The sequence below is a fragment of the Micropterus salmoides genome, unplaced genomic scaffold (assembly GCF_014851395.1).
Source record: "Micropterus salmoides isolate LMB-PRFRI ecotype aquatic unplaced genomic scaffold, ASM1485139v1 Ms_hic_scaffold_6, whole genome shotgun sequence".
Taxonomy (NCBI): Eukaryota; Metazoa; Chordata; class Actinopteri; order Centrarchiformes; family Centrarchidae; genus Micropterus; species Micropterus salmoides.
Genome location: NW_024044348.1, coordinates 1,961,193 through 1,987,622, shown reverse-complemented (window position 1 = coordinate 1,987,622; position 26,430 = coordinate 1,961,193). Strand labels below are relative to the sequence as shown.

The following is a 26,430-nucleotide window of genomic DNA, read 5'->3' as shown; positions in this document are numbered from 1 at the left end:
GAACTAAAAAAAAAAAAAAGCACAACATTGCTGTATCTAATCTCTGCGATCTTCAGGGTTAGGCCTGGTCAACATCCTGAACCGTGATGTCCCTGCAGCCAGCATCCATGGCTTCAAGGAGGGACATCTGGTCATGTGGCTGATGGTCATAAACCTTCCACCTCCATGCTGAAAAGAACTCCTCTATGGGGTTGAGGAAAGGTGAATAGGGTGGAAGGAAGAGACTTACCAGTCTTGGGTGAACTTCAAACCATGTTGTTATTGCTTGCGCATGATGGAAAGCCACATTGTCCCAGGTAATTACAAAGGTCCTCATGTTTTCACCCTCCCAATCCTGCTCTGGAACCAGGCGCTGGTGGAGATCATTGAGAAAGGCAAGGATGCGCTCAGTATTAGGGTCCAACCTGACATCTGTGAAGGAGTAATCCTGCATTTGCAATTGCTGCACACATGGTAATGTTTGCCCCTCTCTGTCCTGGCACATCAACTGTGGCCCTTTTTTCCAATTACATTTCGTCCACGTCGACGCCTTTTGGCCAGATTGAATCCTGCCTCATCTATGTAAATGAATTCATGAGGGGCCTGGTTGGTCTCCAATTCCAAAACTCTCTGAAACAAAGTTTATGTAAATCATGTCATTACTGTAATCCATACTGTACTGTAACCTATTACTGTGTAGGTTACCTACTTGCAAAGTGCAAAGCTTATAGAACTGGACATTGAATTGAATATACACTATACCTGGACATATTGTCGTCGTAGCTCCTTGACTCTCTCACTGTTCCTCTCAAAGGGAACAGTGTAGAGCTGCTTCATCCGCACTCTGTGTTTGGACAATGTCCGCGTAATGGTTGTGAGGCTGATGCTATCGATGTTATCAAACATCTCTTGGTCCTCCACAATTCTAGTCTGAATTTCACGCAGTTTTATTGCATTGTTTGCAACAACTATTTCTACAATGGCAAGCTCTTGATCATTATTGAGGAGCTTTCCTCTTCCCCCAGAGGGTGGAAGACGTTGCATTCTTTAGAGGGACAAAAAAATTAAACATATGCATTACTGTATGACCTTATTGACATGTCAAGTGAGAATAGAAACAATCCATGTAAAATGCAATACTTACCTGTTGGTTTGTTGAAATGGAAGCAACCGTTGACCGCCTCAAATTGGGCTGCACTCTTTCACCAGCCTCTCTTAGTGAAAGACCGTGGTTGATTACATGGTCAATGATAGTGGCACGAATTTCATCACTGACTACTGTTCTTGGAGCCCTTGGAATGCCACCACCACGCATTCTTACACCTCTACCTTGCCCTCTCCTTGGGCCTGCTCCTCTCCCTGGTCCTGCTCCTCTCCCTGGTCCTGCTCCTCTCACTGGTCCTGCTCCTCTGGGCCCCTTGCTCTTACTCTTCTTCGTCCAGACATTACAGTGTCTTTTTCTGTTTCTGTTTCCAAACACATCACTCCTCAAAGTCCTCCTTTTATATATGTGTCAATGTAACAGAAGAAAAAAACCCTGCCACTAAGCCAGACTGGAATCAGCTGTGGTTGGCCCAATTTACCCAACATAAATCAGCTGTGTGTCAATTATTTGAATGTTTGTTTATTATCAGCCAAGATATGTTGTTTTCAAACTGATATCATTGCAGAAACAGAGGTTTTTATACTGTATCTAAGGTTTGGAATATTGTTTTTGCTATTGTGGGATGTTGTGTGTTAACATTCGTAAATACTACAAAAATAATCCATAGTTTTGTTGGGAGGTATAGCTTGTCTGTTAAGAAAATTTAAGCATTGTGGAAATGTGTTCACTGACTGCGTATTGTGTGAAAATGACATGAAATGTGTGAGTGGTATGGCCACAAAAGACCGATGCTGTGCTAACTGTGTTTAGAGTTTTGAAAATGTGACAACTGATTGGACAAACGCTTGTTAGCGACTGAAAAAAAACTGTAAATTGCATATAAATGCAAGCATTTTTTTATACTTGCCCCTGGGGGAACTAAAGTCTGACATTTTTTAATCTACACATCAGCGTTAAATCTGTATTACTTTATTTCTATAACTAGGGGCAGCAACAAATAAGCACGACATATTATCCACTTCTTTTTGGAAAACATTAGCATTCCTTTAAGCTGATGATACACGGTGCAATTTTTTGAGCAATGTTGCTGGTGGCAAGTCCGACTAGCGCCGGTGCGGGGCCGGTGGCAGAGTGGTGGGGGAAGGGGATTATGGTGGTAATCTTTACTCATGAGCAGTGACAACAACATTGCCCAGCACCATAGCTCTAAATGTTGCTCAGTGCATCATCTGCTTTAGTATCGTGCGTCTGGCCAGCTGGAATGTGTGCTCTCCTTTTAGCTCTGGTTTGGTCTCCTCCAACTGCTGAGAAAAGTCTGCAAAACATTCCACTGCGTTCACCTGCCAGTCACTGTCTTTCTTTTGGTCTGTCTGTCTGTCGTTTGGGGCAGAGATTTGTTGAGGCAAACATGAGCTGGGAAGCCCCATTAGCCGCCTCTCCTCCCGCTCTCTGCAGACTATTGTGTCTTATCTTACCAGTTGCCTCCAAGCGGCCATCAGGTACATCCCACACAGCAGACTACACATGTCAGCTTCCTTATATCAGAGACATTATTGCACACTAATTTGATCATACGCACGCTTATTTAGGAATGTGTACCAAGGGTTAGGCTTAGTTCTTACTTTTTCTATGTACATTTATATTTTGTTAGAGGACTCGCTGCACAGGGCGTTAACATTAAGTAATAATCACCAACCAGGCTCATCATTTCTGTTGACATTCCAATTTAGAGGCACCTATTTCCAGCACTTGTGCACAGTGAACCTGGGGCCTTTGGGGCCCCTCAAGGTCTGGGATCTCAGGGAAGTTGACCATTTTGCCTGGTTGGTAATCGAATAGTGGTACAGATTAGTGTTGTAGTACTCAGACGTCTTTGTGATGGTCTCGGCCTCGTCTCGGACTCGACCGCATTTGTACTCGGTCTTGTCTCGGTCTCGGACACTGAGGACTCGGGATTTTAAGTCAAGACCATAACTTTGGGAATATCAATAACTTGCTTTTGCATCGTCTGATTTATTTGTTAACATCCGAACTTTGATTGGATGCAAAACTTATTGCTTCAAATGCAACCAGTAAGCCTAATAAAAATATGTTGTTACCGTTAAGGACTGTCACCCCTCCCTGCGATGCTGACGTTGATTTCAGCTCTCAGTGTTTGTATGTGGGTGCTTTAATAGGAATGTGGATCTTTCAGATCAATTTGAGAAGTACCCAGATGTCATTCCACCTTTTATTGTGTGTCATGTAATGTGGGGAACTGGTCTCGGTCTTGACTTGGTCTCAGCCCCTAAAAGTCATGGTCTTGTCTCTGTCTTGATAAGCTCTGGTCTTGGTCTTGACGTGGTCTCGTTTTGGGCGGTCTGACTACAACACTAGTACAGAAAATGAACCAATCAATGGCCTTGTTGAAAGGGTTGATTAGTGTGGACTACAATATAGAATATAGAATAGTCCATTTTTCTCATTGCTTTCTAGTCAGAAACAAGCTTTGCAATATTTGCCAGTTTATACATTTCAAAACTATTTAAAGTCTGCTTGCTGACACACATGCGCATAGAAACTGTCACCTTATCTCTCCAGTGACTTTAAAGAGACCCTGTGGGACGTTTTAATGTCTGGATTACCTAGTTTTACTCCTCTTAGCCTTTAAGGCTCTTTGTAGGCTTCACAAACGACCCCCCCCCACACACACACACACTCCTCACACGCTGCAGACTATTTACATATGTTTATGTACAAATGCAAAACCACACGAGTGGTATGATGTGTTATCTACAACTCTAAAAATATCTACGTCTATGGTCCTCTGTGTCCCTGTGAAGCCAAAGATTATCATACTGTTGGGTAAAGAGCCTTAAAGACTAAGAATAGTAAGTCAGGCTAAATCCATATAGTAAAAGATCCTATAAGGTCTCCATGAGGTGAGTGTTGACAGAGCATGTTTGTCTGTATTCTTGTTTAGGGTAAAATCAAGAGTTAAGCTCATAAATAAAAAACATAACTAAAACAGTACATTTCCATGACTCATCGATTCCCCTTTCTTTCCATTTTCACTCGACTCTAATTCCACTGCAGTTATCATCCTCTCCTGCATTTCTGTTCCTTATCGCTGCCGTAGTTTTTTGTCTTTATCTCTCACATTCAGACGACCTCTGAAAACAATAGTACAGATAAAAAAACACATTGAAGCAGTTACTTCAATACATACATCACAGATGTATTCTGAGTTTTAAACTGGTCACACCGTGATAAGAGAAGGTTAAGAGGATTACAGACAATAATAAAGCTGTGATTACTGTATATACATGCACTGATCTCTGTTGACATCAAGACGTGCTAAAATATCACCATCATTTGGCCCAACGTAGGGAGAGTTTGCACACAGTTTGGTGTTTAGCAGGCTTTTTAAAAACAGAACGAATTCAGCTCGAGTTTGGAGACAAAAGTCGACAAAAAGTTTGACTTAAAGCGTAGACAACCCCCCAAAATATCATCAGTACATTTCAAGGATTGAGATCGTTTGCTCTGAATTCACTGATGATGAGACAAACCACCAAATGTTATTGGATGTATAAAATGCTGACATTTTTATGTTGCAGTTCTTACGGCAAAATAGCCATCGGAGAAGTAAGTATGTCAGAATGAACTCATCACCATCTCCATCACTGCCCACAACATCTTGACCACCCAGCCAGATTCCAGCCAGACCAGGACGAGGGGGAAGAGAACCGGGAGAAGAGCTCAACCAACCAGCTTGGACCTAAGGCTGCTCCACTAACCAGCCTACTCCTGGCTAGTCACAGGAAACAGGAATGGACGAAGGCCAACACAGCAACTGGAAATCAGAAACAGCAGGACCCAAATCTTCACACAACATCCCAGATCAAGCTATTGCATTTGACGAGGAACAGCAAAACCAGGGGAGCGGATTCTGTGTTCACATCAATGATGCTCCGTGCTCAACCGTAGTCAGAGTTGAAGGACAATGTTTCAAAACAGCAAGCCTGGTTCTGTCCAGATTTTTTAAAAATCCATCACCGTGAGGTTGCCAGGCAATCAGTGAAGACTTCAGAGACCTACTGTGTCTGGACAAGAAATAGTCCAGCACATAAGTCCCTGTAAAACCACATCTTATCATTCTTCAGCCTTTGTTCAGATTGAATAAGAAACGTGTTAATCAGTGAACAGTAGAGAAGTTGGTAGGTGTATTTTTGAACTTTGGACCGAGCCAGGCTAGCCGTTTCTCCCTGCCTCCAGTCTTTATGCTAAGCTAAGCTAACCACCTGCTCCTGTATATTTAGCGTACCGACTTGAGAGTGGTATTGATCTTCTTATTTCACTAACAGCAAGAAATTGAATAAGCATCTTTCCAAAAATGTGAAAGTGTTCCTTTAACAGGATGGTGTAACTGAAGATGAATCAAACAGCTGTTTGTTATTGCCTTCTTGTAACAATTGGCATGCTGAACTGGTAACAGTGAAATACAGAAACAGTGAAGACATTTTTGGAAAACTATTTAAAAATAATATCACACGAGAGAAGATAAGTATTACGTGTTGCTACAGAGTGATTCAACTGATTGCTATTAATCTCTGAACATGTATTACTGGATCCTGATCCACAGTTACACTGAAGGCAAACGTAGCTTCATACAGTTTGGGTGAGTCAGTTTGTGAACTCCGTGCAGCAGTTCCCAGATGGAAAAAACAATTAAGAGGAAAGACTTCAGACTCTCTTCAGCCATGACATGTGGCTGTGTCCTCACGCTCTGTAGAAGTAGAAGACCAAAGAAAAAAAAGAAACCGTGGTGAAATGAAGGATTTGATGGAAGATTGGGCTACATCTCCAAGCAGTCACCTGTTGGCAGGTCCCACAACCGGAGATTATCCTCAGTCTCAGGCTCAGATAGGTCAAAAACGCAATGCAGCACGATACTGTCACCCAGTGTCCAATCATCTGTCATGAAAATAAACACTGTATATTATGAAATCAGGGATTCTTGTCCTGCTGTTCAATGAACCAATCACCAGGCCCGATGTCCAGCTGGAGCTGCTCCAACACCCAGGGGTCCTTCTCAGCCCCCTCAATAAATTCCTCCAAAGAAATCTGACCTGGACAATTCAGAAGAACACACAGTCAGCGTCTTTAAATGAATCCAAGCAGTTTATATTCACCAAAAGTAGCTACATTAACAGCAAAAACAAGAAAAGAGCACAAGAGAAGAGGACTTGTGTTGCCACCATATTAACGTGGGCGTAATCATCAACTTACTGTCATTATTCTTGTCCACCAGTTCAAATATTCTGTCACAAATATCTTCGATGCTCCCTGTGATGCTCGGATCTTTATGCTTCTTTATTTTGTAGATGATCTGAGCGGAAAAAAGACAAAGAAACAAGCTTTTGCCAGAACACACAATCATGAGAGATTTTCTTTGTTAGAGTTTTTGAGTTTTAAAGTTGGCGGTGCACATTTATAAAATAAAGTGATCAAGCAGATCAGCTGAGCTTTTAAGTAATCTTACTTAAACTTAAACATTGAGTCATGTTTATTTATTTTTGTGAAATATTTACTTCAGAATTAAAAGCAAGTTTTCTGCTCTGTAGTGACTTCAAGGTTGAGTGTGTGGGTTTTGGTGACATCTAGTGGTGAGGGTTGCAAATTGCAACCAGCGACTCACGGTGGACCATACTGTGTCCAGTCCAATCCTTCCAAATATTCAGAAGTAACTGCTTCAAATAATATTACAATAATTCAAATATATAATTGAATGTTTAGAATCATAAAAACATTAATGAATACTTACTTTGACAATGTGTTTCACTTCCTGTCTATCCAGACAGCCATTTCCATCTCTGTCATAAACTTTAAAGGACCACTTCAGTTTGTCCTCGAGTTTTCCACGAAGAACAAGATGCAGCGCCGCCACATATTCCAAGAAGTCTATTTTACCGTCCTAAGATGGAAGGATCGGTCAGTCACACTGCCTTCCAACAAGGACTGATTTAAAGCAATAACGAGGCAAATAGTGACAAATAGTGCAGCTTGTTTTACTTATTTCTAGATTCATATATGCAAAGATACATTACCTTGTTTGTGTCAAATGACTGAAAAACAATTTCCACATATGCAGCTTCTTCTTCCGTAGAGTTTCTGTTGATTCCAAAGATCTTCTTGAATTCATGCAAGTGCAGATTTCCACTTGGACATTCACTTGCAAACTTACGGTATAATTCCTGGATGTTTTGAAGAGTCACTTCCTTATCTGCACCACTCTGTGCTTGACCCATCATTTTAAATACAAAGAAGCAAAAAATGAAGATGCTAAAATAATATTTTAAAAACCTACAGAGAAGTTGTCAAGCACATTCAGCGCAGCGCACGAGCCATGGACCCAGCAGAATACTGTGTGGGCTATTTCAAGGCAACATGCTCGACAAATCCAATTTACTTCTCAGTGGTCCTCCAAGATCCGTCTCGACAATTCTCTTTCTTCTTCAATATTTGTTTTTCTTCAAATCTGACAAAGCCCCCTCCACGTTGCTTTGGAGAAAATAGTGCATCTCTCACAACTACTAATGAATTTGCTCGTGAGTAGCGGTTCGTTTGGCCGTTTGACAGCAAAGAGTGGACTGCCCCCGTAAACAAAAGGCCAGAGCTCTCAGAGAGATTAAATGACGTCAAAGCCTTAGTGTGGTCTTGGTGAAACTATTGATCCACTGAGCTTTGTCTGAGCACTGTTAACCAACCATGAGATGACTGCTGAATGTAGAATAAATATTAAAACACACAAAAGCCCCAATCTGAACCAGATTTGATCACATACAGTAAATAAGAACGCAACTGTAGAGTTTGTGTAACAGATCTGGATTTTGCGAGTTTTCCTTGTGTATCTGAATTTTATCAGAAAACATTAAGAATATTCAAACATCTGAGAAAAGTTTGATTTGTGACCTTAGAAAAAAGATACAATTATCAGGCAGAGTATAACGGAAAAACAGATCAGGGACGTGCGGTCCCGGTCTTTTAACAGCGCAATTGAGGATTTCTGTGCTCCAGAATCTTAATTATTATAGTCAGACAGAGTACGTGTTAAAAGAACTTGTTGTTTTAGTTAAATGATGTGATCCAGCTCAACTACACACAGTGTGATCTGAGAAAAAATAAAACTAATCTAAATTAATTACTATTATTTTTTTGTGTGTATGTGGAAATGGATGGTGTTGTTTACAGGTTTCACTTTCCTCAATATCTGTATACTGTGTAGATGTCAAGGCAAGTAGGATACTTCAAAATCACTGGAGTATGACTAAATAGAGCCTTTAATAGGCTGTAGTTGTTAAGCCTGTCTTACTACACCGTAACCCAGCACAGGGGTCACTACTGTACCTGATATGGTGAAAGACACATGCAAGGTCCTGCATCATGTCTTGAAAAAAGAGGTTCTTATGGTTAGAATTCCCTCACAAACATAGACATCATGACACACAATGCAGAAAGTGAAGATGTGGTGGGATGATTCTTTATCAGGAGAAGTGATGCTGGTCAGTCAGGGGCATGGAGGAGTGTTGGGGGGGACATCTTGAGAAGTGTAATTGGTCAATGTACATGTTTTTTTAACTTGCATGCTCTCATATTTACAGGCACCAAAATCAGAGGAGGAACTGTGAGTAATTGCCATGGAGTTAATGGAGAAATGGTAATTCCCACATTGCCTGGGCGCCTTTGACAGGAGCTAGTCTGCATCCAGCTCGCGGCCCACAGTGGCAGCACATGGCACAGTCACTGGTGGGCTCATCACCTCCAAAGTCAACAAGTCCCTGCAGCCCGTCCTCACCAGTTAAACGACCATGAAGGGCGTTTGTTCAAGCACGTTATTACGACCCGTATTTACGTTTATTGTAGCTCCGACCTCTAGTGGCCGTACAACGGTAGCAAAGGAGGAAGTTGGGTTGATGGATAGTTTAAACCAAAGACTTTTACACAGGAGAGCAGCATTCAAGCCATCAAACCAAGAAAATGTTTAAATGTGAGTTATTTGGAGTTTGAAGTGAAATAGCGATACTGACTTCTGTCACATGATTTGAGTCACGTGACTTATGTAACGTACTAACTGAAACCCAAACCACAATGTTTTCCTAAAGCTAACCAAGTAGTTTCGTTGCTTCAATCAAACCAAAGTGCACTCATCCATCTGTCTGTACTGCAAAAGAAACACTGGGACAAAGTTGTGAAATAGTTTTATCTTTGCCTTTAGTAGGTGCAGTTTCAACTATTATACAATGACCTCAAAACATTTTTCTCAAGAAAGGAAATTCTTCCCCTGTTTTCCTTATCAAACAGGGAAATACAGCCACAGACGTTTCTCTCTTTCACCGAACTAAGTTCCTTGTTAACTCATCTTAAAACAGACTTCATTCAAACTCCACAGAAACAAAATAAAACTCACCAGAACTGTCAAGGTTATTCTTTCCACGGTTCCAACACTCACCAGCTCTGATTGGGTGGGAAAAAAACAGAGTTGACAGAGCTAGAAATATTCTGGTTCTACACTCCTCTCACTCCTTTCCTGTCCCCGCCTGAACCCACCTGACTCCGGAGTCACAGTCCTGGTCGGAGCTGCCTTAAACTACCTCGTACTATATTCCCTGCTGTCAAACTGGCCTCCGTCGGTCTGTGTTCAGTTACGGTGCAGCCGTGATCACCGGAAGGCCAGTCAGCCAATAAGACTGCTAATTGCGCTGCATGGCTAACTGAGCTAACTAGCTAACGGCGGTCAGCCGCAGTTCTGGCCTGATATGAGATGTGCTACCCCCTATTTTTTGGACTTTGAATTCAACGGGTGGAGAGTGGTCTCACATGTAAAGCCCCTTTGATTTGTAGGATTTGCACATTTCTGACTTTTGTGACAACAAGTGGCAGAATCAGGAAAGACACTGGGTCTAAAAGTTTTTCAAGAAATAATTCAGTTTAATAACAAAATTAATGCACATGTGAAACAGATATAGCATGACTTTTAACTTTCACCTGAAACATTTTCTTCTGACAAAAGTATAAATAAATAAAACTGTAATATTCTGCCTTGTTGTTTTAGGGTCCTTGGTAATATAGCCAAGAAGAAAACACAAAATTGCAGGAATATCTGGGCTGATGTACAGTAATCTAAATATTTCTTGAACATGTCGTTTGTTAGTTCAGTGTTATTGCTGAAGTTTCACGGTTTACTAATCAAATAGTCTTTGGTGACATAAGCTCACTTAAGGGTGTGTAATATTTAGGAGGATCTATTGACAGAAATGCAATATATTTTCTATATTTATACTATATTTTCAGTGGTGTATAAAGACCTCACATAATGAACCTTAGAATGAGTCATTTCTATCTACAGGGTCATCTTACATGGACGTCACCATGTTAGGATGTACAAAGGCAGAAAGAAGAAGAACAAGTAACGTTACTAGTTGTAATAGAGTGGTCGACTAGTTTATTAGAAGTAAGAAAATAAGTGAAATTTAGACAAATGGCGGGCCACATGTATTATTTTGCACAACAGCCGACGGTGCCTTCATGAGGTGAAGTAGTAGAGTGAAATAGATGACTGCGTGTTGTTTATACGCTCGGAAAATGTTAATCTAACACATCTTGGTAGTAGCATCCATGTTGATTCCACAATCAGACTTAAGAGCACTCTAAAACACACTCTGAAGTCGGAAGAACTTCACAACTCGGGAAATGAGACCATCTGAGGAGCACATGAAAGCACCGTAGGCCACTGGTTGCAGTTTGCAATCCTCGCCACTAGATGTCACTAAAACTTACACACTGAACCTTTATGGGTGAAGAGTCCATCACTTCACTCTGCAGTAACTGTCAGCTCCTAGTTTTGGTTTTTCAGCAAACAACACCAAATGTTTTGGGTTAGTCCCAACGCATTCATCAGACCTGTTTCCAGCAGCAAGCAGATGTTTTTAGCAAAAAGATAAACCTAATAAACAAACTGTAACCAGCCCAGCAACAACTATTGTTGGATATGTGTTGCTGGGCTGGTTAGAGTTTGCGGAGTCAAAACTAGAGTTAAAAGAAGTCAGTATTAAACTTTTCTATTTGACTAGTTATTTGGTTACTAGGTACACAAATCTTTCCTCCATGTCTGCTGTGAAAAAGTAATCATTATATCTTCTTTATAACAGGCTGCAAACTACATGCCCTATAGATATTACATCTGTTGCATTACTTTAAGTCTTACGTAACAATGTCTAATTGTGTTGTCCCAGTTAAAGGGACCCTGTGGTGTTTTCTTGTGAATAAACATTATGTTTACATTCAATGTGTTACAGTGTCAGCAAGCACTTTGTGTGTATCCTTCAGATACTGTGGATCAGCCCGTTGTGTATGAACCACCACAGCTCTGTTAACAGAACTTTTCACCTCACCAGCTTGATATAGTAGCAAAATATAACGTCATTTTATTTTTTACCAAACCTCTGCAGAGAGAGTATGCTACCAATATATTTGTAACTGTACTATGACTGCAAAACTTAAAAAAATAAAAAATATATATATTATTACTGTATATATTATTAGATTTTGTTTACTTTGCTTTGTTTTTTTGTTTTTTTCAAAATCCACAATGGCCATCAGTCTCAAACTAAAATTAACGCAATAATAATAAATGTAGATACACGGACCCTAACAGATAACTCAAGACCAAATCACCACCACAGGCGTGCAGCATGGACCTTTGGACCCAGCAGGCAAAATCACGGCAGAACTGCAGTCGTGAAAAAGGTCACTGAGCTCCAGCTCCACGTCGCAGGAAGCTCAGCATGGAGACGCCGGCCGAGCTTTGAAGACAGCACCTCTGTGTCAGCCTCAACAAAAACCTGTGGGCGCCGAACCCACTAAGGTGAGAGGTCATGGTAGTTTCCCGCAGTTCTGGATGACCCAGCCGGTGGCGTTGACGTCCAGCTTCAGCAGGTTCATGACCCATTCATCCTTCTGGGCTCCCTCCATGAATTCAGACAAGGTTATCTGACCTGTGGGGCACCGAAACACAATCCACAATGATGACTTCATATTTAACAGAAAATCAAAGAATAACAACGGTAAAACATTTTGATGAGAACTAAAGTGAAATCTACACAATGAACATTTATCGACATGCTTCATATTTAAGTGGTTGTGTGTTTAGGTTGTTTGTGTTGGACTCAGGTGATGATGATCACACAGGACAACTTTAATATTGTTCAACTATTTAATTAAATTAGTGGTTGTTAAAAGTACTTGTTGATATATGTATATAACTTATTTTGAGAAGTGATTAAGTAAGACTTTCCTTCTCTCTACTACTTTTCCATCATAGAATGGATTTTGTTAAGCAGATTGTAGCTAGTATTTTGTTTTTGGAAGTGTACACAAGGTAAATGTTAAAATTCAGGACACTAAGAGTAATCCTCAGTCAACACACGATCACAACATGCTAAAGCACTTCCTTTTTTCCATTTCTTGTTGTCTATCATACTTTGCATATGAACTTACCGTCATCATTCTGATCAACCAGCTCAAAGATTCTGTCGCAGATTTCAGACGGCGTCATACCGACATCACTCGTCTGGAACTTGATTTTGTACAAGATCTGCGTGAGACACATGAAAAGCGTCTGTGATCAAGTGATTTAAACTCTCACTTCCATCTTTACCGGCCAAAACTTTTGCTTCTGCACACCATCCAACCATCCAGTGTGTCACTACCTGCTGAGGCATATTTGGTCTGAAAGTATAATTGCTATAATTACCATGGAGAAAACACTCCTACACTTCTCTCTGGAGGAGCCCAGATATGTCCACAAATTTAGAATGTTAATATTATAGTTGTATAACATAATAAGGATTCAACCATTTTTGGATTACTGTAACAAATATTCAATTCCCAATTCCATTCAAGCAAATTAAATCATGTGAACAGAGGGCTAACTTTAAATCTCTAAATTTAGAGGCTTACTGTAAAGTGCACCAAAGATGTTCACTTCAGGAATAGCCCTCACTGAGACCATCCACTCTTTACCTAATGCCCTGTAAACCTACAGCAGGTGACACTCGGGCCTTAAGCTTGTCACCTGGCCAGTCATATAATCTGTCTTGAGAGGATTTATGTTATGAAACCTTGTTTGACACATCAGCTGGTTCTAAACAATCCTTTCACTCAGAACACACTGTAGGAACTGCAAAATTTACAATTTACAGAAAAGTAATTCTCACAATAATCTGAAAAGGTCTCTCTTACCCTGATAATGCGTTTCACCTCCTGCCTGTCCAACTTGCCATTCCCATCCTTGTCGTACATCTTAAAGGACCACTTGAGCCTGTCTTCAAGATTTCCTCGTAAGATCAAGTGGAGCGCCGCTACATACTCGAGGAAATCAAGTGCGTTATCCTGAAGAAAACAATGCAGCGTTCCAGTCACAACAGAAATAAATATCTAATCCTACAACGAGAAACTGCTGCGGTTTTTACCTGATTTGTGTCAAAGGAGCGGAATATTGTCTCGATGCAGAGCTGCTCGGGATCCCGAAGATCCTCTTGAACTCATGTAAGTGCAGGGAACCGCTCGGACACTCCTTCATGAAAATCATGCACAGGTCCTGAATCTGTTCTAATTCAATCTCCTCAGTGTGGCTTTCCTCTTGTCCCATGGTCTGTTGATTATATTGATGAAAGAGATGTTCCTTCCAGTGAAAGTTTGGCTTCTGACAGTCTGCAGGTCACCGAGGCACCTGCTAACACCCGCCCAGCCACTCTCTGAGTGAGGGCCAGCCTCTAATAAGTCAGTCTTATTAACTTGGTAATCACTTGATCTTTAGCCAAGTAGGTCTGAAAATCTGCCTATAGCTCTCTTTGATTTTAGCTGTCTGACTTGTGTAATTTCCCTCTTTATTTAACTTTGATCCATTCTCTCTTTTCCCAAGGTGACATTTCCAATTTTCCAACTGTTTACATTATAATGAGATGGCGGTTTCCGTGCATGTCCGAGGCAGGGATTGGTCCAGTGTGTGGGAGTGGGAGGGTGCATGAGAGTTATTTTTTTATCTGTCAACAAATAAAAAGAAACAAAAGCTTTTCTATTTTAGGAGGTTTACAGTATTTATATTATATTATTTTTGATGTATTAGTTCTATCTTTGACCTGCAACTGTCTGACAACCTGTGACTGCCTTTTGTCAGACACCTTAATCTGGATGTAATTTAACAACGAGCTCATGAACACAATTAACAGACAATTAATGGTCAATATTTCTGTAAACAGCAATAACTGAGCAAACTTTTGTTTTACTTACATTTTCACAAGTTAAAGAAAACAATTACAGTTTATCGTAACATTTTTCTGCGTACACAATATTTAATTCGATGCCACCCATCTGAGAGGTGTGAAATATCAACATGCTGATTAAAGAGCAAAGAGGCTCTCAGACGGGAGTCGACTCCCATCCTTCACTTTAAGGAGCCAGCTCACATCACTAAGGCTTTTTAAGGCCTTGGATTAAGACTGATCAGGTTCACGGTTTGATGTAATCCACATTTTGAAAATTGGTGGAAACTCGTGGGTGTGATTATATACATGTGAAGTGGTTAAACAGTTTGTAAAGCTGCAGGCTCTTTTATTAGTTTAGCAAACTCTGACAAAGCTCCAGTCCAGAGCATGGTCACAGTGACCTGCTGGGAGGCTCCTTGGCCCCTTTTGACCTCCACAAATGTAGCAATAATGAACATGCAAATGTAAACCAAATACTAACGACAACAATGTGAAAACTAGTGTTTGACGCAGAACATGGAACAGTTCCAGACATAAAATTCAGTGTCACCTCCAAGACCCTCCAGCCCTGGGACATGATGAAGGAGTGGCTCACCCTCCCTGTCCAGTTTTGGGAGCCTTGCCCTTGAATGGCCTGGCTGTCTTCACCTGCTGCTGCGTTTTGATCACAAAGAAAGAAAAATGTTTTTCTTACTTAACATGCTGGAGGAGATAATGAGCTGCTGTCCTCACACTTGTGTGTAATTCTGTAACCTGAAGTGCTCTTTGTGTCGTCTTACTTGTCGTAAATGATCTCTAATCCTATCTGTGTCCGAAAGCAGAGGTCAGCTGGCTCAGAACACCTAGAGTCAGGGATTAGTGTGAGGGCACCCGAGGATCAAAATCTGCCACCGAACAAGATCGCATCGATCCACCGCAGATAAGGTAGTGGGTTTTAAACACAATATTTAACAGATTTAGCAGCTGAACATCCCCACACCTGCTCATCTTGAGCAAACAAAAGAAAGAAAGTAAAGTACAGTTCATGGTGCGTGGAAAATGATAGTCTGGATGGACGTGAGAGTCCCGTTTTCCTCCAAGAGTCATGTTCTCCACTGAGCGAACTACTGCTACTGATGAGGATTCCTCTGGAGCCAACATTTTGTAATTGCTTTCTTACTTGCAGCCAAGAAGAAATACGACCAGAGATTACATGTCCATGACCCCCCCCCCCCCCCCCCCCAAAAAAAAGTAGGGGTTAATAAATTTTCTGAAGGAGGATCAGAGTCTTCCAGCAGAAATCACTCCAAAACACAGAGTTAGTGGTAGTAGGGTTTCCAGTATCTGAGGTTCAGGAACAAGAGCACACCTCTCTCTCTCTCTCTCTCTCTCTCTCTCTCTCTATCATATATACAACATAAGAACAATCAGCCCCATACATTTCATTAAACAATTAAAGCATAAAGTAATCAAAGTATATGTGTGTTTGTGTTTAAAAAAAAAGAGAAAAAAAAAGAAATATCAAAAATTAATATAAAATTAATAAATAAAACAGTAAGTGTGTGTGTGTGTGTGTTTTTAAAAAAATATAAATATATTAAAAATAAAATAAATAAATAAAACAGTAAGCGTGTGTGTGTTAAAAAAATAATTAAAAATTAAAATAAAATCAATAAATAAAATGGTAAGTGTGTGTGCGTGTTAAAAAATATATATAAAAAAATACAAAATAAATAAATAAATGAAACGGTAACGTGTGTTATCTCTCTCTCTCTCTCTCTCACTAATCCAACCACCCATGCTTCGCTCATTTCATCCACCTGTGCCTCTCTGATCCAATCACCTGCACATTCGTATATAACTTATATTTGCATATTGTTCTTTTTCCACCACAGGAACCACTAGAGGATCAGAAAGCAAGAGGTGCCCCCACCCTGAGCCACCACGACCCCGATCAACCACCTTCATCCTCTCCTTCTCGACCCCTCCGTCCTTTCCTTCCTGAACATTCTCTCTAACTCTTTTTTGGGATCCTAGGGGTTTGACCAAGCGTCCATATGTGACCACTTGGGAGTGAGACAGTGGTGGTCAGAATCGTAGAGCAAAGAATATTCCAGCCATCTCACTAAGTGGCCTTTTTGTTTTGTCTTGATGTCTCCAGTTCTCCAGAACTGTGGCATTGAAGCCAGTACTTTGCCTCTGCCCCTGGCCCAAAACGCAGATGTCACTGCAGGACCACAGTAGTGATCGTGGTCACATCTGCAAAACTCTACATACAGTAACTCTTGTCAGCTTTTTTCAAGTTAATGTTTACATAATATAAAAGGAAATTAAGTTGAATTATTTTACGTTTTTAAATTGAAAACTTAAGATGTGAAACTTATGTTAAATGATACATCATTGTATCACCAACATCAGCATGATGACAACACAGCAACCTGCAGTAATACGGAGCGTGAGAGTGCATGAGATGGTTGTGAATTTATATATTATATATTCATAACAAGAGAGAAACATGCTCAGGTAGACCAGATAATGTGATTAAAATGCACTTTATTATAACATATACACCAGAGATAGATAGATAGATTAAATATAGATAAATAGATCTAATCTACACACTTTCACTAAAATATTTATGGATTCCCAGTTGTTCACTGATCGTCCCTTTAAATACGCCCAAGCAGCGGTACAGTGTGTTACACTTTTACACAGGTGCCGGGCTACTCAGGGCTACAAGGCAGAGACTTCCTGAGGTCTCATTCAGATGTAATGAAAGATAATATAGAGCTCGGAGAGATGGTAAAGCTTCCAGGTGATGAGGTGCACCGGCCCACGACCGAAGAGGTGTCATCCTTGGGGGCTGCTGTCCAAAAGCTTCTTCCTCCACTCATGGAGGGGGAGGCAGAAAAGAAAGGTGGATCGCAGCCACCAGGAATAAACCATTTCCATTTGGCACAAGGCCTAAACGATGCCAAACTGCGCCAGATCATTCAGCTCCATGTCACCAAACACCTCCCAGGGGCAGATGACCTCTGCGGCAGAGGAAGCACAGGTTAATGGAGCTCGCCTTCATCGACCACTTTAGAATAATGTGTTTCTTATCAGTTATTGATTTGATTGATAGTTACCTCCAACGCCCTCCATCCCCAGACCATCATCAAATCTAAGAGAAGGACAGAGAGTGATGCTGAGACGTGCCATCTCCATTACCTAACAGCTGTAATTCTACCTTTGCAGGGGTGTTGAGCTTTCTTTTCTAGACTCACCCCTTCTGTCCAGCTTTGGGAGCCTTGCTCTTGAACTGCCTGCTCTCCTTCTGCGTGGACTTGGGAGGAGAAGACTTGCCGCCTCCGGGTGCTGCTGCTGCTTTCTCTGTGTTCATTTCTATGAAAACAACAAAGATTCATGTGTTCAAGTGAACAAACAGAAAGCGAACAAAAAAGAAAGAGTTGTTTATCAGGAAACACCAGATGGTCATTTTTACATTTGTAGCATGTGAGCTTCAGAGATGTTGGTAGACGTACAGTAATGGTCTGTTCTCCTGTTAGTAAGCTAATCATCATCTTGCTCCAGCTCCCTCTGTGATACATCTAACTCTGGGAGGTGAGCAAATAAAGATATGATAAAGCACCATCGTCAAACAACAACCTCAAAATATCAAACAGCAATGAAGATCAAAATGAATCATTGGACAATAAAGAGTTCTGAACTTTTTTCCCACAGATGAAACTGAACAATGCACTTTTTTTAATATGAGCTTTGAACAGAAACTTGATAAAAACAACAAGTTTGGTGCACTGAAAATGAAAACATGCAAAAAAAAGTAATAATTCAGATTCATTTGTTCATTTAATTAATTACGTTTTTATCTCATAAAATTTGACTGACCCACACAGAAAAATCACTTTATAACTCGAAGCTCAGAAAAGTTGTCATCATGTGTAATTTCACAGCAACATGTGGCACTAATGCCTTCTTAATACCTACATCCAGCAGCTGCTACACAGGAAATACATAAAACGGTTTCTTAGAAGCTGCACGACCTTCATTAAAACTAACTGCAGACATCAGTCTGCGCTGCTGTGTGGTGCCACCTGATGGTCTCACCTGCGTTGTAGTTTGGTGGGAGTTTGGTTCGGCGAAGAGACGCTGCCTGAAAGGGCTGAGCAAAGGAAGAACCACAAAACAAAGAGAAGGTTCTCTTTCTTTTTGCAGTCTCTCTGTCCTGTGTTCTCCCTCGCTGTCACGGTGTTTATATAGCTGCTCTGCTCATACACAAAGCTGTTAATGGAGTTGAGATGAGTATTTTCAGGGATAATCTGACGCTGAGAACAGCTCATACATGTGATGCAACATGTACTGTAGATGTCAAGCCCCTCTTTGCCCCGGGTCTGAGGGTGTTTACCAGATATAGAATACGAGCTGTGAGTCATAACGAGCTAATTATCGATGAAGTTGTGTTAATGTAGCCGTTGAAAACAACAAGGAGAAACTGTGCACATCAAAGTGGTAAATAACGAGATGTTGACCAGCCAGTTGCTCATCGTGAACGGCTGATTCACTCATTTATCTATATGTCTGTGAGTCGCTGGTTTATTTTATTCATCCATCATCAACCGCTTATCCTGTGTACAGGGTCATGTCATGTGCAAACTCCACATATAAAGGCCTGGCACGACCAAGGTTCGAACCCACGACCCTCTTGCTGTGAGGTGACAGCGCTAAACCACTGGACCACTGTTCCGCCCTCATTTTAGTTATTTAATTGAATCTATTTTAAACACAATCTTTTTTAAATCTTTGTCACCAGTTTATCGTGTACTAAGTCATCACAGCTGATTGCTGGTATGTGACGTGTGTGTGGTATATTGTGCTGAGTTTCTGATAATGTGAACACACTGATGCTCTGAACAAATGAAGGTCCTACAGGATGAATAAAGTTCTCAGAATTGAATTGATTTTTAAATCTCACTGAGATTTTAAATGTTTCTTCTTTGTGTTTGAGAATGAGGCGTTTTTGACAAAGCAACGTTATGAAACTGTTACCAGCTGACCTGTATGTTCTGAATGTATTATACTGTAGCACAGATTAGATCCATTTTCATCGGATTAAATCCAATAATATTACATCAGATTAGATTATTAACAGTAAGAGCATCACACTGTAGATTACAGCTCTGCAGCATCCACAGAGACTAAAGACACAGAGTCCTTTCTTATACTGCAGCCTGAACATTGTCTGGATATTTTTCCTTCTACAACATCTGCCTGCTGATTGTTCAGACTTCTGAGAAAAGTGAGGAAAGAGAGACAATTTTCTGTAGGCTCATCAGAGAGGGGAGCCGAAACTCTGACAGACAGACCCTGCAGGGTCGGCGGAGGATAACTACATGACCAGCAGATGTAATCTTCATCCACACGCATTCTTACTGTAACTGGATCTGGCAGGAGTGCAAACAAGTTGATGCTACATAAGCACAGAGGGGGCTTCTTGAGTCCAAGGCTGAGTTCATGCTGCGTCACTAAACGCTCAACTCTGTCTCCAAGAAATTAAAAAACTATTCTGATGTGATTCGTCATTTGAGTCCGCTTTCAAGAAAACTCTCCACTCTCTCATTTGTGAGGATTTCATGCTTTTCTTTGTCTTGATTGTTGCGATATAAACTGAACATCTTTGTGTTTTGGACTGCAAGTTAAAGATGTCACCTTGGGCTTTAATAATCAGAGCTGAAACTAATCGATTAGCTGACTGATAACTGTCAGCCACTAACCATTCGATTTAAAAAGGCACGCCATTGTAAGGATGTGTTTGCCTTGGTGATGGTAAATTACATCTTTCTTTTAATTATTGTTCTTTGGACTGTTGGTCTGACAAAACAAGACATTAAAGACATGTCGACTGTGGAGGCTGAGCCCGGTCTTCTTCTGCAGTAGATAGGGTTGCCTGCAGTCCGATGGAGGTTAAGCTGTTCTTGTGTCTGGAGTTTGGACTCATGTGTTTTGGGGATCCCATGAACCAAACTGCGTTTATTCATGTGTATCTTTCATGAAAACGTGTGTGTCTAATCATTCACTGGGGCTGTTGCTGCTGCTAAAGCTTGGAGTGATGCGTGCAGTGAAAACAGATTAAGCTTCGTCGCCCTCTGATGGACCAAAGGTTAACTGCTTCATGTGAGCTGGAATTGAAACAGGACATATATCCATTTTTAAAAAAAACAACAAATAACTTTATTATAGCATTTAAAAAATATATATGAGTAATTAATTATAATAAAACCTTTACATGGCAAGATAGGCCTAGAGCAAACATTAACAACAAGCAAAAATACATCCATTCATTTTTATCAGTAGCATCAACATTCATTTATTTCAAAGATTTCCTTTGAAACCTGGCAGTGATTGGCTAATCAGACACACACACACACACACACACACACACACAGTAGGACGGGCTTGAGAGGATTCAGAGAACATGTTTTACTTCCGGATGTCCTGCAGCAGACAGAGAGAAAATGCCAGAGTCAGACGTCTGTGTAGGTTTAAATATTCATGATTGTTTCTGTTATTTGAGCTTTTATTCGTCAAAGATGGACTTGACACTTTTCATTTGCCACATCTTATATCACTTTTCTTTCTTTCTGGCATTTAAAATCCCCAAAACTGGCGGTACAGGTTTTCACCAGTGGAACAGAACTAGACTCTTCTTCACTGACAACACTGTACACTTACTAAAAACAGGAAAGCCGGACTCTTACTTGAAACTATTTTAAACACAGTGCTTAACGCAGTGATAAACTTGTTGTACAGCCGGTAATGATCCTTTGAAACAGTCTGATGACGTACGTCTTAGCCGGTCCTACTCCATTATACCAGCGCTGCTGAGGTAAGCATCGGTGACGGGCAGGACGTTGGTCTGGTCTGCATGTGGACTGCTGGTCTGCTGGATAAACTGCTGCAGATTACACTGCCTCAGCTCCTTCTTCAGCTCCTCAGTCATCTCCCATCTGTCCTAGAGCATGCAGGGAATATTATATTACCAACAGCACCAATGTTAGGTTGAATACATTTGGTGGGACTGCGAACATATTAACCCTCGATGCTCTATGTATGTGCTCAGTACTGGAAACTGACACCTTTGTGGAAACAGCAGCACACACACAGCAGTTCATTTTGACTCACATCCACTGTCCTGCTGCCCCAAATACTCACTAGAGCACCAAATGTGTATTAATCCGCTGCTGAAAATAGTCCCCCTTTCCTCCTGTTTGCGTAACCTTTGCTCAAACCAGCAGTGGCCAGCTGTTTTAGGAAATAACCTTTTAAAAGTATGTATTTGATGTAAATATTTACATCCTCAGTAGGGACCAGTGGATTTGGGGCTAAGTGCCATGGACAGGCTTGGGGAAGTCGGCGAGCACTGAGAGATGGACAAAACAAACTGGTCTTGGTCTTTTCGTGGCATTAGTTTACAATATCGTCGGACTTTTCATTAAGGTGACACTGAAAGTTAAGGTTAGAGTGAGGAGTTATACCTGTAGACTTTCCTCTGCAGCTTGTAGCTTCCGCTGTGTCTCTAACAATGTTGCATCCAGTTCCTCTGCCTGCTGCAGGCAGTGGTGGAGCTCCTGCTTCAGGGGCTTCAGGGGCTCCTCTGGCTGTCGAGAGCTTTGTCTGTGTGCTCTAAGCTGTAGGTCCTCTTCTAGATGTGCAGAATAGGCTTGGAGCTCCTTCATCTGATAACTGTGATCATCCATTGATGAGTGGATCTGGTTGAGACGTCTGTGCAGATCTGTTGATAACAGGGTTAACAACACAGTTTTAGAAGTGTGAGAGGAAAAAGTTGCTCGCTAAATGCAGAAAATGTGACAGCTTTGAATACGTGCCTTGTTCTCTGTCCACCTCTGCCTGTAATTCTTCCTCCCAGCGCTCTTGTTGCATCAGTTCAGCCTCGTTCTGCCTCTGTTGCTGCTCCAGTTCCTCCAGTTCCCCCTGCAGGGACCAGAGAACAGGGACTATAGCAGACGAGCTCTCCTGCTCCCACAGCCCTGTTTCTCTCTCCAGGGCTTGAAGCTGAATCTCCAGGTCTTCTAGTCTCATCTGTTGCTGCAGAATCTGCCTAAACACCTCCTCTTTGGAGGGAATGGCATTCACAGGGTTGACAGGGTCTAGGAAAGACACCGGGGAAGCTTGCGGTTCTGGGGAGGCTCGAGGAGATGAGGTCCTGTTTGGTTTAGTCCTCTTGGAGTGTTTTGAGGAACGCTGACTAAAGGTGACGGTCTTGTGTGACTCTTTGCGTTTGAGAGGCTCTGCTTCTGGTCTCTCTGTGGTGGGTGTGTCTGAAGCATCACTGAGGCTGGGACCGGTTCGCCGCAGAATGAACTGGACCTCTGTAGCCAGCTGTCCCAGCTGAGCCAGACGCTGAAGAGGACAGTCATCAGCAACTAGCTGTCTCTCACCCCCTCGTAACTTCAAGATAAGAATGTACCGACCAGTCTGCCCTGTGCAAAAGACAGACACGTGATTAATATTTAACAGCTCACTATATGGTGGTATCGTGTTAAAACGTGCTGCCCGAACACTTTCAGTTTGTGTACTGGTGTGTCTTCTGGTCTCTACCAGTTTGCACTGTTCACAATTCAGATAATAATAAAATGAAACCCTTATTTGTAGCGCACTTATCAGACAAAGTACAAAGTGCACAGCAGTCAATAAGAAACTGAAATTTAACAGAAACTACACAGACATTTAGACAAAAAAGGGCTGGCAGCTTATATAAACTCAGAAAACACTTTCTGGAAACATTAAGCTTTAAGGTGGGATTAAAATAAAACACTGACTCTCACAGCCCGACTTCCAGGTCTAGAGCATCAGGGGCCCTGATTGCAAAGGCTCCACCTCTTTGTGTTGTCAACCGACTTCGGGAGGGACAGAAGACCCCTGCTGCTGGATCTCAGACTGCACCCAGGATCAAAGGGAGTTAAAATATCTTGAATATATTTTGGAGTGAGGCCATAAGGAGCCTTAAAAGTAACCAAGATCTTAAATGAGTCCTTTAACAAACGGGGAGCCAACGTAAAGAAACTAAAATCGCTGTGATGTGGGCATCTTTCCCGGGACTAATAACCTCGCAGCTGAGTTCTGCACAATCTGTAAACGGAGTTTTTTTAATAAAGGCATGTACAACGTTTTTCTGTATCTCTGGCCTTTAAGTTAGATCTGATGTTAGATCTTATCTTAGCAATATTTCTAAGGTGGTAGAAGCGTGACTGGACAAATTCAGTGTCTGTCTCTGTCTCTTTTTGTTCCTAAATGTAGCACTTGAAGTAGTTCAGGATGGTTGATTTTGATGTACTTGCATGATTCTTGTAATTTTTGGATTGGATTCACATGGTTGAAGGCCCTTATTGTAAGTCACTTGGAAAAGACGTCAACTGAAAGACATGCTGAAGTTTTCCTAGGTTTGCACTAGAGAAAGACTGTAGGGTTGTTAAAATCATGGTTTTCACCATTGTCAGTGTGCTTGTCATTTAGATATTTCATGTTCATAGTTGACGGTGTGAGCTGGGGCTGGTGTTACAGGAAAGCTAACGTAGGCTCCAAAATGGACTCTTGCAACCAAAAACTTTAGTACTAAAACAGTTTTTATATGTGAATGAGTGTTGAAGGAAAATTCAGCGACTTACCTATTGCTTGTGCAAGAGCTATGACAACATCCTGGCAGGAAGTGTCCAGCGTCAGGCCACACACCACTCTGACCACACCATCCACCCACACCTTCAGCTCCATCTCTCACGTTCAGCACCACCAGTGACCTGCAAAGCAACACGCACACATCAGTAAACTGCACTGAAGTTAGCATGACTTTAAAGATCAAATATAATCAATAAAGGCAAATGCAAACAAATAAGAAAACATAAACTATGGCTCTTAATGAGCAATATGAGATCATATATCCTGAGTCAACGTAAATGTGTTGACTGCCAGAGATTTATACAAAGCTATTTTGTACTTTTAATATATTTGCTTGTTCTGGACCTTGTTGCCAAAGCTGCAAATCAATGGGCGTTTCTGATAAATAGCAATATTGGATTTAATATTATTTATCAATGTGATCAAGTACTTTGATTTGCTGTGGTGGAACTAGTACTCAGATTCTTAAAAGTAAAAGTACCATCAACAAAATGTACCTGAAACATCAAAGTTAAAGTACACATGATGCTATCAAGTTTATCATTTTATATTTCTCTCTGATATGTAGTGGAGTAAGATTATAAAGTTGCATAAATTGAAACACTTAAGTCGGCTCACAAGTACCTCAAAATGTATTGTACTTGAGTAAATGTACATTGTTAGTTCTACTTTCCACAACAGTCATTCCGGCTATTTAATTCATAAACACTCAGTCACACTAACTTCCAGGAAAAGTACTACACATACAGTATATCAATATCATAATATTGGATTTTACTTTGACTCACAGTACAGAACACACATCACTGTGTAATGCTACAGGTATTTCATGAAGTCAGAAAAAACAATCCTCCAGCTGTAAGCAACAAACGTTCATTTACTGAGGAGCCTCATTGATCTAACTGTTACACACTCTCCCTAAAAAACTACTGCTGCTACCTTAAACTCCAGGTCGTCCACATCCTCATTTGAGAACTAACAGGATACACTTACCTGTAAACTGTGGCAAAGTATTAAAGAGGTGGTATTCTGCTCATTTTCAGGTTCCTCATCTTATTTAGAGGTTGTACCAGAGCAGGTTTACATGGTTATATGTTTTTCATACTGCACATTGCTGCAGCTCCTCTTTTCAGCCTGTGTTGAAGGCTTCGTTTTAGCTATGGAGTGATACATCTTGTCTCTAAATGATCTTTGTTGGGAGTTGCACATGCTCAGTTCCTAGTTAAGGACTACTAGCCAATCAGAAGCAGAGAAGGGCGGGTCAGCGAGAAGCCGGTAAACGGCTCGGGTTCAGCCGTACGTGTTGCCGACCGGCTCGGCAACATGGACTGGAGCGAGAGTTTCAGAGCGGTGAGTTATTAATCTGTATCCATAAAGTTTTAACTGAGCTCTGTCTCTACATCACAGGAACAACTTTATGTCCACTGACTGCCTGGAGGGTAGCTGGTGTTTGGAAGGGAGAGGAGAGCTGTGTGCTGCAGCTCGCTGTTTCTGAGGGCGTGTCGGAGTCGCCGCTTGGCGTCTGTGACGTCACAGGGATGAAAGGGAAGCGGCTGGACTACAAATGAGCTGTTTTCAGTTCAGAGCAGAGTTTTCTGTGGGAGATGAAACTCCCTTTTTCACTTTGCTAAACTGTTACATGCACAAAAAAGGTTTATAACTCAATAAAGGAGAGGGGGAAAGCCATAACAGAATACCTCTTTATATATAGGTTTCACAGTAATAGTTTTTCTTGTACAAGCTCTAAGCCCTTTTTTAATGTTTGGATTCTCTTAAAATCTCTGTTTTCCCCTCACCTGTAATAAGTTACTACAAAGAACATGAGAAAGTGTCAGTAGACCTTTAATCTCATTTACAGTGCCATCTGCCAGTATTGTCTGAAAATGTAATTAAAAAGGTTTAAAAAAGAATTACAGAAAACATATTTTCTAAAGCAAAATAGTTGTATAAACTTAACTTCTTAAGAACAAAATAAAGGAAAGTAACTTCTTATTTGGGTTAGGATAATATTATGGTTGTTTTAGTTTATTGACTGTAGCACATAAAGTGAACTAAGCACCCGGATACTCTTTAGAGTTTTGCTTGTCTTGGTCTCTTGAGACTTTCTCACTCTGCAGTTTCGATAAAAACTGAAACTTCCTCCTGGGTGATGAAAGCTGAGCCAGCCTGAGAGACCACAGATATCACTCTCTCATGGTCTCAGTGTACAGATGAGCCATCCAACACCAAACAGGAATTTTCTCACATATCGAATTCCACAGGGAAAGTACACAGCCAGACTATTGCAAAAAAAGAGAAGATAACATGCAACGAGACAAACAGCAGCCAGTTTGAAAGCAGCTGAGACATCAGCAGACACATTTTCTT

The 26,430-nt window shown here is 41.1% G+C and overlaps 2 protein-coding genes and 1 pseudogene across 4 annotated transcripts; all 3 read right to left on the bottom strand.

The window, feature by feature from the left end:
- Nucleotides 1-5,930: 5,930 nt before the first annotated feature.
- LOC119889738 (guanylyl cyclase-activating protein 2-like) lies at nt 5,931-7,654 on the bottom strand. Its single transcript, XM_038700545.1, has 4 exons — nt 7,174-7,654; nt 6,891-7,040; nt 6,356-6,455; nt 5,931-6,195 (listed from the first exon to the last, which is right to left on the bottom strand). The coding sequence occupies exons 1-4, from the start codon at nt 7,375-7,377 to the stop codon at nt 6,074-6,076; spliced, it is 576 nt and encodes a 191-aa protein (XP_038556473.1). The 5' UTR covers nt 7,378-7,654; the 3' UTR covers nt 5,931-6,073.
- A 3,809-nt stretch (nt 7,655-11,463) lies between these two features.
- LOC119890431 lies at nt 11,464-13,786 on the bottom strand (annotated as a pseudogene).
- Nucleotides 13,787-20,588: 6,802 nt separating this feature from the next.
- LOC119890659 (ras association domain-containing protein 8-like) lies at nt 20,589-25,170 on the bottom strand. Of its 3 annotated transcripts, XM_038702019.1 has the most exons (5): nt 24,057-25,169; nt 22,257-22,871; nt 21,906-22,162; nt 21,217-21,382; nt 20,589-20,865 (listed from the first exon to the last, which is right to left on the bottom strand). In XM_038702019.1, exons 1-4 carry the CDS (start codon nt 24,157-24,159, stop codon nt 21,230-21,232), a joined length of 1,128 nt encoding a protein of 375 aa, XP_038557947.1. In that variant the 5' UTR covers nt 24,160-25,169; the 3' UTR covers nt 20,589-20,865; nt 21,217-21,229. The 3 variants fall into 3 exon arrangements, with proteins under 3 accessions (XP_038557947.1, XP_038557946.1, XP_038557948.1); XM_038702018.1 differs by lacking the exon at nt 20,589-20,865 and having other exon boundaries at nt 21,013-21,382; nt 24,057-25,168; XM_038702020.1 differs by lacking the exon at nt 20,589-20,865 and having other exon boundaries at nt 21,223-21,377; nt 24,057-25,170.
- Between the last annotated feature and the right edge of the window lie 1,260 nt (nt 25,171-26,430).